The sequence below is a fragment of the Bombina bombina genome, chromosome 10, assembly GCF_027579735.1.
Source record: "Bombina bombina isolate aBomBom1 chromosome 10, aBomBom1.pri, whole genome shotgun sequence".
Classification (NCBI taxonomy): Eukaryota; Metazoa; Chordata; class Amphibia; order Anura; family Bombinatoridae; genus Bombina; species Bombina bombina.
This window is the reverse complement of record NC_069508.1, coordinates 28,072,222-28,088,203: the sequence shown is the minus strand read 5'-3', so window position 1 is coordinate 28,088,203 and position 15,982 is coordinate 28,072,222. Positions and strand designations below refer to the sequence as shown.

The window sequence follows — 15,982 nt, the reverse complement described above, 5'->3', positions numbered from 1 at the left end:
AAATTATTCACTGTAATAGAAAAGAAGTATCCAGCATCTCTATAATTCTATATAATTAAAGAACAATTTATTTCAATTAAACGTTTTTTTAATAAAAATCCAAAAGCAAAGCATGGACTCTTTTCTAGTATTTATTATGCTAGTTGTGTATAATATATAAAGATAAATTAGCGTGGATTTGCCAAAAGTATTAAAATGAAGTAACAAATTAATAAAAATAAACGTTGAAATGATTATTGTGTTGCATATACAAATGGCACCATACAATTAATTTTGATAAAATATCATAAAAAGTCTGATTTAACCTCTATATTTAAAGGGACATAAAACCCAAACAATTTCTTTCATGATTTAAAACAACTTTCCAGTTTACTTCTATTATCAAATTTTATACATTTTCTTGTTATCCTTTGTTAAAAAGCAGGACAGTAATCTCAGGAGTGTGCACGTATCTATAGCACTATATGGCAGCAGCTTTGAAACAATGTTATACATTAGCAGGAGCACTAAATGGCAGCACTATTTCCTGCCATTTAGTGCTTCAGGCATGTGCACGATACCTATCTAGATATCTCTTCAACAAAGATTAACAAAAGAACAAAGCAAAATTGATAATATAAGCAAAATGGAAACTTTTTAAAAAATTGTATGGTCTGTCTGAATCATGAAAGAAACATTTTTGTGTTTCTTGTCCCTTTAAGGTTATTTTGAATACATTTACATGAAATATAAAAGATTGGGATTATGTTTAAAATAAAATCTATCACTAATTGATAAAACATTGTATAAAGACACTGATATGATAATGCTGTAGGTTTAAGCTTTGCTTTCTAAAAGTACATTTGTGGATTTTTCTTTTTCCTTTTACAACTTACAATACAAACAGTGATGCTTATGATTATAGAAACTATAATTACTGCTGCGCATATAATCAGTGCCAAATGTGTTATGTTCATTTTATTAGAGTTCTCAATTGGTTTATTGGTGTTGGAAAGTGCTGTAGTAGGTGGCTTAGTTGTGGTTTCTAAAGCAGCAGGGATAAGAAGAGCCGCCTGTGCTATATTAGATAGATCAGATTTATGTGGCGCTTTATCAAAAGCAATCAGAGCAAAATACAGGATGGTGCCATTTGCTATAACAATATCCTCAGGAACAAAGGTAAATGTTTCGCTGGATCCGGCCGGCTGTGGTTTTAGACTGGAGATATTCACTGAAGTAGAAGATTCAAAGTTATCTCTGAGGTCTTTAAGACTGGTGCTCATCCTTAGGTCGTATCCTGATGCTGAAATGAGAACATAGCGCACATTAAAGAAAATATATTTACATTTTCGTGACTATTCACTGATACAAAGGGGCCGAATTATCAAGCTCTGAATGGAGCTTGATGCCCCTGTTTCTGCACAAGCCTTCAGGTTCGCTGGAAACAGCAGTTATGAAGCAGCGGTCTAAAGATGGCTGCTCCATAACTGGTCCGCCGCCTCTGAGGCTGCAGACATAAATCCTCCCGATACTATACGATTGGGCTGATTGAGACCCCATGGTAGTGCGAATCTGCAGGGGGCGGCATTGCACAAGCAGTTCACAAGAACTGCCTGTGCAATGATAAATGCCGACAGTGTATGCTGTCAACATTTATCGATGTGCGGTGGACACGATACGCTACATCGCACAAATAATACATTTGGTGTACAATTTATATAGTTGTTTCATTTACTTTAAAAAATATTTCAAATATCTTACAATTGGATTAAAATAATGCAATGCATATTTATTATTTATTTTGCCCTTAATCAATTTTAACATTATGGGGCATATTTATCAAGATCCGTATGGAGCTTGAGGCCCCTTGTTTCCGGTGAGCCTTCAGACTCGCCGGAAACAGAAGTTATAAAGCAGCGGTCTAAAGACCGCTCGCTGCTCCATAACTTGTCCGCCTGCTCTGAGAAGCTGGACAGAAATCAACCCGATCGAACATGATCGGGTTGATTGAGGCCCCCTGCTAGCGGCCGATTGGCCGCGAATCTGCAGGGGGCGGCATTGCACCAACAGTTCACAAGAACTGCTGGTGCAATGATAAATGCTGACAGCGTATGCTGTCGGCATTTATCGATGTGCGGCGGACATGATACGCTACATAGTATCATGTCTGTCCGCACAATATTAAATTGATCCCTTAGTCCCATCCCCTCTCTAAACTGTCCCCTTTTAGAGATGCAAATATACTAGAATCCAAATTGTTCAGAAATCCAAACCTTTTCCGGTTCTAAGCAGTTTGGATAAAAGGGTTTCACATCAATCAGCCAGTTGTAATGGCTGGTTATTTAACGTGCACCTGTAAATGGGCAAATTTTCCCCTTTATAGGTGCACGTTAAGGTCGTGCTCCACTTGTATTCTGGCCCAATATTGGTAACACTGTACTTCCCTTTCAAACTATATTTGTGAATTTAGATTTTCAAGTCTACAATAAGATCTCTTACCAATTCCTTGGTCCAGGTCATCCCCAGTTGCTGTCCAGGATAACACAATTGTGGATTTGTCAATTTTTGCCTTTAAGTCACTGATTCTCTCTGGTTTAAAGATGTCGCCTAGTGAAGCATTAGGTACATCAGTGATAGTAAAAGAGCCGCCTGATGCTGTTCTGCTGAATGCTTCCAAGTTAAGCTCAATGTCATCGTCACTGATTACAGTCTTTGGTGGATTCATGTGCACCACGCCTTAAATACAAGAAAACATTATTTTTATAGACTTTTACACATTATTTAGCCACATTTACTAATGCAGTATTATTCTTTTGTACACATATTCACACAACAAAGAGGATAAGATAAACTAACCCCGTGAATGCAAAACAATACACATTTTACTAACAAAATAACAGTTTAAAATGCCTTTTAAATATTTATTTTGAGATCTTTTGAAAGACTATGCTGTTGCACGTGCCTTCATATTTCCAATGGTTTGCTAGTCCCAGACAAGCAAGAAATTGCACGTTTTTTCCTAAAATTAACATTGAGTGGACTAATATCTTTCTCCCTCTAGGCTAGTAACTCCTGAATAGTAAACCATAGTGATAATTTTCTACCTCTATGAGTTATGGCTTTAGCAACCCTAGGAAACAGATGTTTCAGGTATTGCTGTCAACTACTTAATCATAAGAGTGATCTCACCAACCAGCGTAAAGGGGCATTAACAGGATTGGTAGAACTACAGTAGCATGGTTACTCCTCCTCAGCATGATATTATTCTTGCTGTAGCTCTCGTCCAAGCTGTTCTCTTATATTAATCCATTATAGGTACCAGTTGGTAAAGCTCCGTCTCTTCATATTAGGCACTGCCATCTTGAAACTCACAAATTATTGCACCCTGTGACAGAAGTTGTGCCCGTGATAGTATTGTTTTTTTGACAGTTGTGCCCTCCACTTCAGTTTAGCTAAAGTCATTTGAGCATAATATAGAGCAATGCAGTTGCTGCAGATATGTTGCATCGATTCTGTAATGTCCACGTTAATGTGAAGTGCACAACACAAAAATACAACAATGTCACTGATCTGTGATCATGCACCCTCTCTGTCACAGGGTGTAAGAATATACCAACATGGTGGCACCCAGTATGAAGATGCGGAGCTTCACCAATTAGCACCTGTAGAGGGATAAAATAAGAGAACAGCTTTAAATAGAGCTAAAGGCAGAGGAGGAAAACAATACCATTGTGAGTAGAAATCATGGTATTGTAGTTGCACTTAGTAGTTTAAGAGTGGAGATCCGAACTAGTGATGGTCAACTTCCTAATACATGGGGGCTACAGATCATTATTTTAGAAGCCTTAAGGGCCACATATGAATTAATATCTATTAAAAACACAAATAATTATATATTTCCTAAATGTGTCAAGTGGTACAGTACTTGGTTTGGGTTGCAGGATACCTCTGTCTACTGTTCTCCCATTCAGAGGGCTCTTTTGAATCCTGGATACCTTGTTTTTCCACCACAGCAACCCCAAAGCTCTTATTTTAGTTTTACTTTTTTCTGTAGCCACAACTATGGAACACATTTTTAGTTCTGTTCCCTATAAGGGTCTGCAAAAACTAGCGCAGTGGGCAACACGTAGCGCATGAGCTTCCAATTGGTCATCCTTGATCTAGAATATTCAGCTCAGCAATTTGTACCTCAATAAATCACCAGTCTATTTACTTCTGTCTGCTTCTAAATACTCCTTTTAATGCAGCAGAACATGTGCATTATGGAACTATGTCAATATTTAAAAATGACAAGACATATTTTGAACGATATACATTTAATTCTCATTCCTTTTTTGAGTAAGGAAGAACACACACAATACAAGTGCATTATGTATTATTCTACATAGATGACAGCTTTTTACTTGGACCACAAGGATCTCTGCAATAAAAAAATTAAAAATAGTTCCTACCATCTTCAACATAACCAGGAACATATAGGGCGCGACTCCTCGGGAACGCTAGACGGCTTTTATTTTGTTTGCTTTCAGCTCGAACCTTTAAATCATATCGTCCGGCTATTGTGAAAGCTGTGAAATATCTGGAGTATATGCCATCATTTTTTACAATATCAGCACCTGAAATATATAAATTAATAAAAATAATGAAGCTATTTATGTATATGGACCATCAAACCAGTCAACAGTTAGTCAATTTATTTTTAATTTTTGTAATTTTCTATTAGCAGAGGGGGAAAGCAGTTGATTTACTACGTAAACACTTTTCCTCACCATGCCATATCATTAGAGCACTTTGATCTAGATTACAAGTGAAGCACAAAAATATTAGCACTACTGTGTGTTAATTGCTCAAGTTTTTTCTTTATTGCATGAATCTACATGTGGGGTAGCGCAGGCTTGCCACATCCCTCACATATTAGACTTCTTTGGGAGACACACTGTAAAATTCATGTTGGATATCGCTCAAGCACAAAGCCAAAGGTTCACTAAGCTGGTGGTGTGCAAGTAGTGGAGATGGTTTTTCATATAGTTCTGTGCTATATACTATTAATTATAATTGTTTACTTCAGTTCTTAAAATGTACTAAACTATAAGGTACTCAAACGCAACACTTATCTCACCACTTGTAATATGAGCTCAATGAGCAAGCCAATTGCGCTCTCTGTGCTAGCATATATGACTCGTTAAAAAAGATCATGTTGATCTACTTGTAATGCCAGTTTGTGAGTTATTCTTTGTGTGAGGTGGCACAAAAGATAACACACCCTGTACTACTGATTGAGCCCCACTTGTAATCCAGCCCACTTTTCAAAGTTAGGTTATGGAGATAGTTTAGATTAGGTATTAACAAACAAAAAAAGTCTCCTTTTAATGTCACTTCCCAAATCAATGCATTTTTATCATCCATCTAAGAAATATTACATAAAAAAATATGTATCTAATTTATATTCCACACATTCAATGTGTACAAAAGAAGACAAGGTAATTAATTTAAATGATTTGAAAGTAAAGTATACAACATTTTTAATATGGTTTTTCTGGCTAAAATGTAATTCCTTTTAATTAGAAGACTCCTATCAAGAACACAGATTGAGCCATTTGCATGCACTTGTAACTACATTTGTTAAATTAGTTTATATCAATAGTATCTCTCAGCGCTCATAATATCCCAATAATGCTTAATGATAGATGGGGTACCTAGCTGCCCCAAAAAGTGGTTAAGAAATGTTAGTTGTATATCAGAAAGCGCCTAATTAAAGGCTATGGGAATTAGGTTTGGGAAATATCGTGTATTTCTATATTCCAAATATGATTAATTCTCATATGTGTAGGAATGTATTCCGGAATACTGTATAGAAATATATACAAATTTATTTCTTCATACAATTGATTAAAACATATAATTGAAACATACATTTAAAAACATGGATCCATGTGAAAGTATACAATTATAATAGATTGCAATCTTGGTTCATGAAAGGCAATAAATTAACATAATAATTCCTAAATTATCCTCTTAAAAATCTCTAAAAATTCTTACAAAATTGTTTAAAACATATAATCCGTTGTGGTCCCTAACCGGTTAGGGTGATTTGATATTTTCAAAAACAGTTTCTAGTCTCTTATTTGGTGTAACTTCATTAGTAAAAATGTGAGGCAAAAAAGTGTGAAACAAAAAATTCTTTAAGTGTTGTAATAGTGATGAAAATTTTTTTTGAAAAAAATGTTGAAAAAGATTCTAAAATTGATTCCAAAAAAACTTTTTAAAACGTGAAGTCCAATATGAAGTGAAATCAAAAAATGAAAAATCAAAAAGTAAAAAATATGATATAATAATGATAAAGTTCTTCCGTGTTTTAAATGCAAAATGGTGGTTTTGGTGGTTATGAAATACCAAATGTGTTAAAAAATATGGAAAAAAAGAATAGATGATGAATTAAATCCAAATCCTTTTCAAATAATAAGTCTGTGATTTAAGTGAGTGTGGAAAATTATAATTGGTGTGAATCTTCCTTCTCCTTAACAAATGGTTTGTTGTTGATATATTGATTCTAAGGTGTTCGGTCTGTGATGAAAGACTCTATCCTTATCAAACCTGTAAACAACAAAATAACATAGTGCAATAATGCTACAAAAGTAATGGAAATAATGAAAATCTGCTCACCAAGAAAGGCCTAACTGAGAGGCCGAAACGCGTTGACAGTCATTGGTGAGCAGATTTTCATTATTTCCATTACTTTTGTAGCATTATTGCACTATGTTATTTTGTTGTTTACAGGTTTGATAAGGATAGAGTCTTTCATCACAGACCGAACACCTTAGAATCAATATATCAACAACAAACCATTTGTTAAGGAGAAGGAAGATTCACACCAATTATAATTTTCCACACTCACTTAAATCACAGACTTATTATTTGAAAAGGATTTGGATTTAATTCATCATCTATTCTTTTTTTCCATATTTTTTAACACATTTGGTATTTCACAACCACCAAAACCACCATTTTGGATTTAAAACACGGAAGAACTTTATCATTATTATATCATATTTTTTACTTTTTGATTTTTTGATTTCACTTCAAATTGGACTTCACGTTTTAAAAAGTTTTTTTGGAATCAATTTTAGAATCTTTTTCAACATTTTTTTCAAAAAAAATTTTCAGCACTATTACAACACTTAAAGAATTTTTTGTTTCACACTTTTTTGCCTCACATTTTTACTAATGAAGTTACACCAAATAAGAGACTAGAAACTGTTTTTGAAAATATCAAATCACCCTAACCGGTTAGGGACCACAACGGATTATATGTTTTAAACAATTTTGTAAGAATTTTTAGAGATTTTTAAGAGGATAATTTAGGAATTATTATGTTAATTTATTGCCTTTCATGAACCAAGATTGCAATCTATTATAATTGTATACTTTCACATGGATCCATGTTTTTAAATGTATGTTTCAATTATATGTTTTAATCAATTGTATGAAGAAATAAATTTGTATATATTTCTATACAGTATTCCGGAATACATTCCTACACATATGAGAATTAATCATATTTGGAATATAGACATACACGATATTTCCCAAACCTAATTCCCATAGCCTTTAATTAGGCGCTTTCGGATATACAACTAACATTTCTTAAATTAGTTTATAGTCTACTTCTTATTTACCTGCTCCATTGTCCAAAAGCTGTAGAGTGACAGCACTACCCGTCGCTGGCTCAATAGTTGCTGTCACCTTTGCTCCCTTCACTGGCAAAAGCCCTTGACTTACTGACGCATAAACAACTAATGGACTGGGGAACTGGTTTGTGTCCATCTTCGTCTCGGCACTGACAGTAATGGGTGGCACATTTGCATCAGCTGCTTTAGAGTTCACAGTTATGCCCAAGGATTGATTTGCTGGATCATTGTTGCAAAGACTGTAATACCAAGGTCCTCGCTTAAAAAACAAAAACAAAAAATGTAATTAATATAAATATCATTAAATTGTGAATAAAAAGAAGATAGTGTACCGCAATATATAGCCCTGCACCAATATGAAATCCTATCTAATGTCTCCAAATATATTTCACTAAATAAACTATAATTACCCTAGCACTATACAACAGGTATAAATGTTTTGTAGATAATCCATTTATATAGCCCATACAGGTTTTTTTTGTAAAAATGTATCGTTTTTCTTATTTTTAAATAACATTGTGCTGATTTTCAGACTCTTAACTATACCTAGTTCAGCCTGCTCCTGTTTATTTAAAGGGTCTTTTCACCTAATCAAAAGTGCTAAACTGGGAGCTTCTAAGTAAGTTTTTAAAAGGTTTTATATTGGATGTTTAGATCAGTATCTGTGCATATTATTCTTCATAGTGGTGTCTATTGCATGCAGTTATATGAAAATTGGTGTATACTGTCCCTTTAAATAAACACTTTATACAGATCAATATGTTTTAATGCTATCAGAGAAATCACTTGTGCATGGTAACAGTCTTTTGATGGAACAGGATTTTCTGGCTCAACAAATATCTTCTCTTAATTTGGCTTGAACAATTTTACAGTCAAAATTACATAGCTGTTAGAGTCTTTCCGCACGGCAAATAGTCGATCATCAAAAATTCCCTCTGCATATAAAAAAACAGATGTCACAACCTTGTCTCATTGTTGAAGCTGTGTATCCATGACTCATCCATAGTAAAATAATAAATAAATCACTTATAGAAATTGTCAGTATTTCTTTACAATCTTGACAGAAGTTCTTGTGTAATCTGCTCTGCTGTCTCATCTGATCTGCAGTCTATATTCAGAGTTTCCATTATGCTGACAATATTCTCATGTCCAAAGCAAGCAATACAGTTTACTGCACTGTGGCAAATGACACCTCTCAGGACATAGCTATTTCACATATTGTACATTTTCTGTCCCCTATCACCATATCATGATTTGTCTCTATGGTAAATGTTGTTTGGAGACCAGAGAGAGGGGCATCTTCAAATGACTCTCATCCAAGTTTAAACTTCTGACTAGGGATGGGCGAATGTTTCGCAACATTCGAAAAACGGCACAAATTTTAACACATTCGTTCGTTCGAATCAAATTTTGAATGTTTACATAACATTCTAACATTCGATTTTCGAATGTTCGGTTTCGAATTTTACGATTACATTCGAAAATATTCTTTTCGAAAATTAGAATTTAGATTGTAATAGTATTTCTAATGCTTTTTCTTTAAATGTAATATTCGAATTATGCAATATTCGAATTCGAAAAATTAGAATTTAGATTGTAATAGTATTTCTAATGCTTTTTCTTTAAATGTAATATTCGAATTATGCAATACGTGTATTCGAATTCGAAAAATTCGAATTTAGATTGTAATAGTATTTCTAATGCTTTTTCTTTAAATGTAATATTCGAATTATGCAATATTCAAATTCGAAAAATTCGAATTTATATTCGAATTCAAAAAATTTGAATTTATATTCGAATTCGAAAAATTTGAATTTATATGTTTGTATTGTAATAGTATTTCTAATGCATTCTTTAAATGTAATGTTCGAATTATGCAATATTCTATATGGAAACATTCAAAATGATATATTTGTATCTATTATGTATCAATTTACTAGATTCCCACCCTACCACATGAACTATTGAACTTCTGAATAGTATTTGTTAAATAGAATGTTAAATTCAAAATTTCGAATCTGGACATTCGATATAATTATAAACATTCGAATTCGAAATTGACATTCGAAAACTGTAAATAACATTCGATTTTTTAATTTTTAAGAATATTCGTTCTTATCGACACTCGGATTTAGAATTCGAATTTCGTTAATAACATTCGTTCTACATTCGAAATTCGAAAATTTACACATTCGCCCATCCCTACTTCTGACACCACATATTAACTGTGTTTTTTTTTCCATCCAGTATTTGATGACTGCACAATATTTACTGGCTCAATGTTCTACACATTTCTCCACAGCTCACACAAAATGTCCTTTAAACTTACCAATTATGGTTAGTAATATTAAACTAACCTTGTACTTTATAAGAATTTCCCCCCACTATGAATTGTAATAGGAATATTCAGTATATATAGTACTATGCTTGTGACAATTAGGCACAGCTCTAACAACTATAGCTTGAGTCATAGTAATAGCTATTGTAATTATTTAAGCAATAGAACAAAAATTCAACCTTAAAACTATGCTTGTGACAATTAGGCACAGCTCTAACAACTATAGCTTGAGTCATAGTAATAGCTATTGTAATTATTTAAGCAATAGAACAAAAATTCAACCTTAAAGGGACATTAAACCCAAACATTTTCTTTCATGATTCAGATGGAGAATACCATTTTAAACAACTTTCTAATTTACTTCTATTATCTAATTTGCTTCATTCTCTTGATATTCTTTCCTGAAAAGCATATCTAGATAGGCTCAGTAGCTTCTGATTGGTGGCTGAACATAGATGCCTAATGTGATTGGCTCACCCATGTGCATTGCTATTTCTTTAACAAAAGATATCTAAATAATGAAGCAAATTAGATAATAGTAGTAAATTGGAATGTTTAAAATTGTATTTTCTATCTTAATGTCCCTTTAAGAACGTAGCTAAAGATTAATTGTATTTTATTTCCATCTAAGCAAAACTATTTATAAGAGCACAATTTTAGCAAAATTAAACACCTTAATGACTTACTTCTGCTGTTCCAGGGATGGCAAGTCTAGTCGATCTGGAAACTGAGTCAGGAGTAAAGTTAGCAGCTGTGTAAATTCTTCCCTTTGGGTTTTGTAAGTGAATACTTGGCAGTGCACTTTGCCAAGTGACCAGGAAAAATGTTTCATTCCCCACAGTGTTGTCAACGTAAACTGTGCCATTCAAACACTGATGCAGTGCAAGGTTTAAGCCAGCACTTTCCAACTGCTCCAAAAAAATAATAATACAAAAATAAAAATAAAGAAATGTTATAAAATGTAATGGTGAACAAAAACATTTTACATAGGTTAAATAATCCATTAGCACAACATTTTAGTCTATTCTCATAGTTATTCTACATATACCTCTCCCTACATTTAACATTTAATTAGAAGGCTAAGAGATAGGGAGGGCCAACATTGGGTGCAAACAATGGCAAGTCTACGTGTCATCTGGAACCAGTATGATCCTGTTGTGTTTTTACAGAGCCCTGGGCTGAAGTCAGGATGGTTCATGGTCATGAATGGGGGAGATGTTGGTGCATTTCTGCGTGTGTTAAGATTGTTGCTTGCACTATGATATTAATAAAAAAAAGCGTCTAGATATAATAACAATGCTGCAACCAACTCATAATTCAAATGATGAGGGGAAGAAAGAATTAGAACAGATGTATTATGCCCAACTATCTGCAGCCCCTGTGTCCCTGGTTAATAACAGGACCCCCCAAGCATTAGTGAGGATATGCCCACCAGATGGATACAAGAGAAAAAAGACAATCAAACAGAAAAATAAACAAAATGGGCTAAGCGTTTCAACATGAAAATGGGCAGTAAAAATGCCTATAAAAGGTAAAAACTAAAGAAGTTATTGAATATGTCTTAAGCCAGTTGATGTAAACCATAGGAATAAATGTCCTGTGACTTGTATATAATATTACATATTCATTGCTATTCAGTAAGGAAAAATATCCCCATAGGCAGCCAATCAAATCTTAACTTCTTCTGTATGTGACTTATGTAGAAATTTCATTGGTTTATACCTTCACCAAGTTATCCAGCTAGAGGGATAGTAGACTCTCCTTTAATTATATAATGGGCTAAAGATATGACCATTAATTATACATCTAAATACCAATAATATAGGCTTGTCTTTTACATTTGAATTAAGTGGAAACAAAATCAATGATTTAGACTTGGAAACAGAAATTATAAGGTTTTATTCATTTATTCTATTTCTAAATTTGAGAAACAATGTCTAAAAATGCCAATAAATATATTTTTGTCATTTTATTAATCTTAGCATTTATGGCTAGATTTTGAGTGGAGCAATAATTACTGCTCCCGCTCGCATGCTAACTCTGCATGCATTCTGCTCTTTGCCTGCTTCGGGTAGTGCGTGTATTAAAATAAATCTTTTTTGCTTGCATGCTAACCCAACGTGTGCAAAGAGCAGAATTTAGAATATAGTGAATGCATTAACTTACTCTCCCATAGACTTAAATGGAGAGAAAAAAGTGGAAAAAAACTAACACCCTTACTCACACGCTAACCTGAATCGCCATAAGCTCCCTACTCTAATAGCCCCCTAAACCTCCACATAGCCCAATGCAAAGTCCCCAATAAACTATTAACCCCTAACCCACGGCATAGCTCACCACAAAGTCCACATTACACTAATACCGCTAACTCCCTGCATGTAAGTTACCCCCAAAAAACCTCTGACCTAACCTGAAAAAAAATACAGTACCTTATAAAAAAACTAACCTTACATTAAAAAAAAAAACTTAACCTTACCTTACCTTAAAAAAAACAAAACCTAACCGACCCTTTAAAAATCTAACCTTAACTTAAGAAAAAAAAAACTTAAAGGGACACTGTACCTACATTTTTTCTTTCGTGATTCAGGTAGAGCATAACATTTTAAGCCACTTTCTAATTTACTCCTATTATCAAATGTTCTTTATTCTCTTGGTATCTTTATTTGAAATGCAAAAATGTAAGTTTAGATGCCGGCCCATTTTTGGTGAACAACCTGGGTTGTCTTTGCTGATTGGTGGATAAATTCATCCACCAATTAAAAAGTGCTCTTCAGAGTTCTGAACAAAGAAAAAAGCTTAGATGCCTTCTTTTTCAAATAAAGATAGCAAGAGAACGAAGAAAATTTGATAATAGGAGTAAATTAGAAAGTTGCTTAAAATTGTATGCTCTATCTGAATCACAAAAGAAAAAATTTGGGTACAGAGTCCCTTTAACATTACCTAAAAAATAAAATAATCTATCAATACAGAAAAAACCTTACCATTACAGAAAATATAAAAATATATATAAAAACAACTACCATTACAGAAAAAACAAACAAATTACCAAAAATAAGAAACTGTTAAAAGGGTCTTTTGTAATGCTTTGCCCTAAAGTGACTTAGCTTTTTTTCAATAAAAACAAACAAACCCAAACACCAATCTACAAATAACCCCCACCCACAAAAAAAGGCTATCTTTAAAAAAAAAAAAAAAACTGTCCGGAAAGGATATTGCCCCTAGAAAGGTATTTAGCTCTTTTGATGTCCAAAATAAAAAAAAACCCCTAATCTTAAAAAAAAACCACCCCAAAAATGGTACTCATCAAAGTTTAATCCTGGCGGCGGTCTTCTTATCTTCATCCTGGCATCTTTCTTCTTATCTTCAATCCAGCGGTAGCCTTCTTCTAGGTTCTCTGCCATGTCACTCCGTTAGTCTTCTTATCTTCATCCATCTTTTTATATTTTGTCACCAATGTCCTCTTAATACGGTCACCAGCCCCACACTGAATTTTGAATGTGAGGTACTTCCTTTAAATAGGGATACCCTTGCATTCCTATTGGCTGATTTTTAATTTCAAATTAAAATCAGCCAATAGAAGAAAATGTTTTTATATTGGATGGCTTGAATTTGAAAATTCAGTGGGCGGCTGGTGACCGCATTAAGGGAACGTTTGCCACAGAAGATAAGAAGATGGATGAAGATAAGAAGACTGCCACAAGTATAAACATAAGAAGACCACTGCCAGTATGAAGATAGAAGACCGCCACCGGGATGAAGACGGACCACCTCATTAAGATGTAGGAATCCACTGCCTGGATTCAACTTTTGTGAGTACCATCTTTGCGATGTAGTGTGTAGGGTGTTTATTTTTATTTATTTTTTAAATTAGAGTTTTTTTTATTTATTTTTTTATTTTGGGCAGCAAAAGAGCTGAATGCCCTTCAAAGGCCATTCCCCAGCCAAATGCCCTTTTCAGGGCAATTTTAAAATTATTGTTTTAAAAGTCTTTTTTGGTTGGGGTTTGGGGTTAATTGTAGATTGATGATTGGATATTGTATAACTTAAACATAGCTGTCACTTCATATATATATACAGTATATACAATTTTTTTTTTACAAAAGATTATTTTAAGAGCTATTGCTGTAGTTTTGGTATTAGTAGAGTTTTTTTATTTTGGGGTGTTTTTTTAAGTAGGATTTTTAGAATAGGCATTCAGTAATTAGTTTTTTTTCTGTAATGGTAGTTTTTCTTTTCTTTAATGTTAGGTTATTTTATTTTTCAGTTAAGGTTAGTTTTTTTGGGAAGGGTAACTTAGGGGGCTAGCTGGTTTGGGGGTTTAGTTGTTAGTGGGTATATTGTGTTGGAGTTTGTGGTGGTTTAGGGGTTAATAGAGTAGAGGGGTATTTTGCAATGTGAGGGTGTGGTGGTTTAGGGGTTGAGAGAGTAGAACAGTAGTTTGCAGTGGGTGTTGTTGCAGTTTAGTAGTTAATATTGTAGAGGGGTAGTTTGCAATGGGGATTGTGGTGGTTTAGGGGTTAATAGAGTAGTTTAGTGCAACTGTTTTCCCTGGGCAAACAAAGTGATCACGTAAAAAGTTTGAGCGTTTGATGCGATTGCGTTAGTGCAATCACATTTACTTTCAAATTGTAATACGAGTGGACATTGCCGCTCAATGCTGCCCATAGAAAATATAGAGAGGGTAAATTACCGTCAGATCACGTAAACACTTTTGTGGTAATTTAAACAAGGCAACGTTTTTATTATGCATTTGAGCATTTAGAACACCGCAATCTCATAATCGCGTTTACACTGCTCACGTTAACATATGCGCTCCTCAATATTTTCTCAGAAATTCATTATTCAGTTTAATGTGTAATATATCATTAAATAGAAAAAAGTTGCAATAAAACTTTGTCAAAAAAATCTGCTGCTCATATGAAATGTTAATTTCAAAGTTTCCTTTAATTTCCCTTTCCTCTGTATTATGTGACAGCCATCAGCCAATCACAGATGTATATCCTGGGAGTTCCTGCACATGCTCGGTAGGAGTAGATACCTCAGAATGTATGTGCATAATAGAACTGTACACAATTTTATAACGTAATAAGTAAATTGGAATTTTTTTTTTAATTGCATGTTCTAAATGAAACATAAAATATATTTTTTTTTATTCTTTCATGTCTCTTTACCTATTTCCAATTTTTTTAATTCCACATAAAATATTAGAAATAAGAATGAAATTGTATTTAGACACAAAACATTACCTGAATAGCCTGATTTGATATATCTCCACTTCCGGATTTTATCCCATTGAAAGCATCAATCAAACCATTCGCATTCAAATTATCTACTGCTAAAAAACGTAATCCTCCTGAAAAAAAAATGTTTTTGTTTACAAAGATTCATTATTTTTATTTTAGTGTCCTATATTGACCAAGTATAGAGAGATTGATCAATCCTGAGAGAAAAATGCCTTAACCCACTGTGAGCTTCACTTTCTTCTCCCTATTTATCAAGGAATGTGAAGTTTTTCCCACTTGGGTGTGAGAAGAATTTGTCTTAATTTCTTTTCCAATTTAAAATGATCATTCGGTGGGACAAAGAGTTAAACTTCTATACTGAAAAATGGATGTTGTCTCATTTAAAAATTCTATTCTGTTAAACACTAATTTAAAGGAACATAATAGACAAAGGGCTAGACTGCAAATGGAGCGCTAATTTAATGTGCTTCCGTAAAGAGGCAAATTCGTCCATTTACGGGCGCATTTTTAATAACCAGCCATTACAAGTGGCTGGTTAATAGTACTGCGAGCTCGCGGTAGCAACCTGCGCTTCAAAAATTACCCAGAGGTCAGATGGGAGGGTGGGATTGGGTGGGACCGCTACGCTAGGGAGAAAAAAAAGCAGCAGTGAGTGGGAAGGAGGGAGGGGGAGGAGAGGGAATGAGGGAGAGGGGATCCTATGTGGGATGCGATGTGGGAAAGGGATCTGGGAG

At 33.9% G+C, this 15,982-nt stretch overlaps 1 protein-coding gene across 1 annotated transcript in view; it reads right to left on the bottom strand.

Moving 5' to 3' along the window:
- Positions 1–830: 830 nt before the first annotated feature.
- The window catches only part of LOC128640675 (calcium-activated chloride channel regulator 1-like), a 70,309-nt gene continuing 55,157 nt past the window's right edge, over positions 831–15,982 (bottom strand). Inside the window, exons 9-14 of the mRNA XM_053693106.1 lie at positions 15,252–15,358; positions 10,692–10,913; positions 7,656–7,926; positions 4,431–4,595; positions 2,479–2,715; positions 831–1,282 (exon numbers count right to left, since the gene is read on the bottom strand). Of these exons, the coding sequence (XP_053549081.1) occupies positions 831–1,282; positions 2,479–2,715; positions 4,431–4,595; positions 7,656–7,926; positions 10,692–10,913; positions 15,252–15,358 (1,454 nt within the window). The remainder of the gene's footprint in view (positions 1,283–2,478; positions 2,716–4,430; positions 4,596–7,655; positions 7,927–10,691; positions 10,914–15,251; positions 15,359–15,982) is intronic.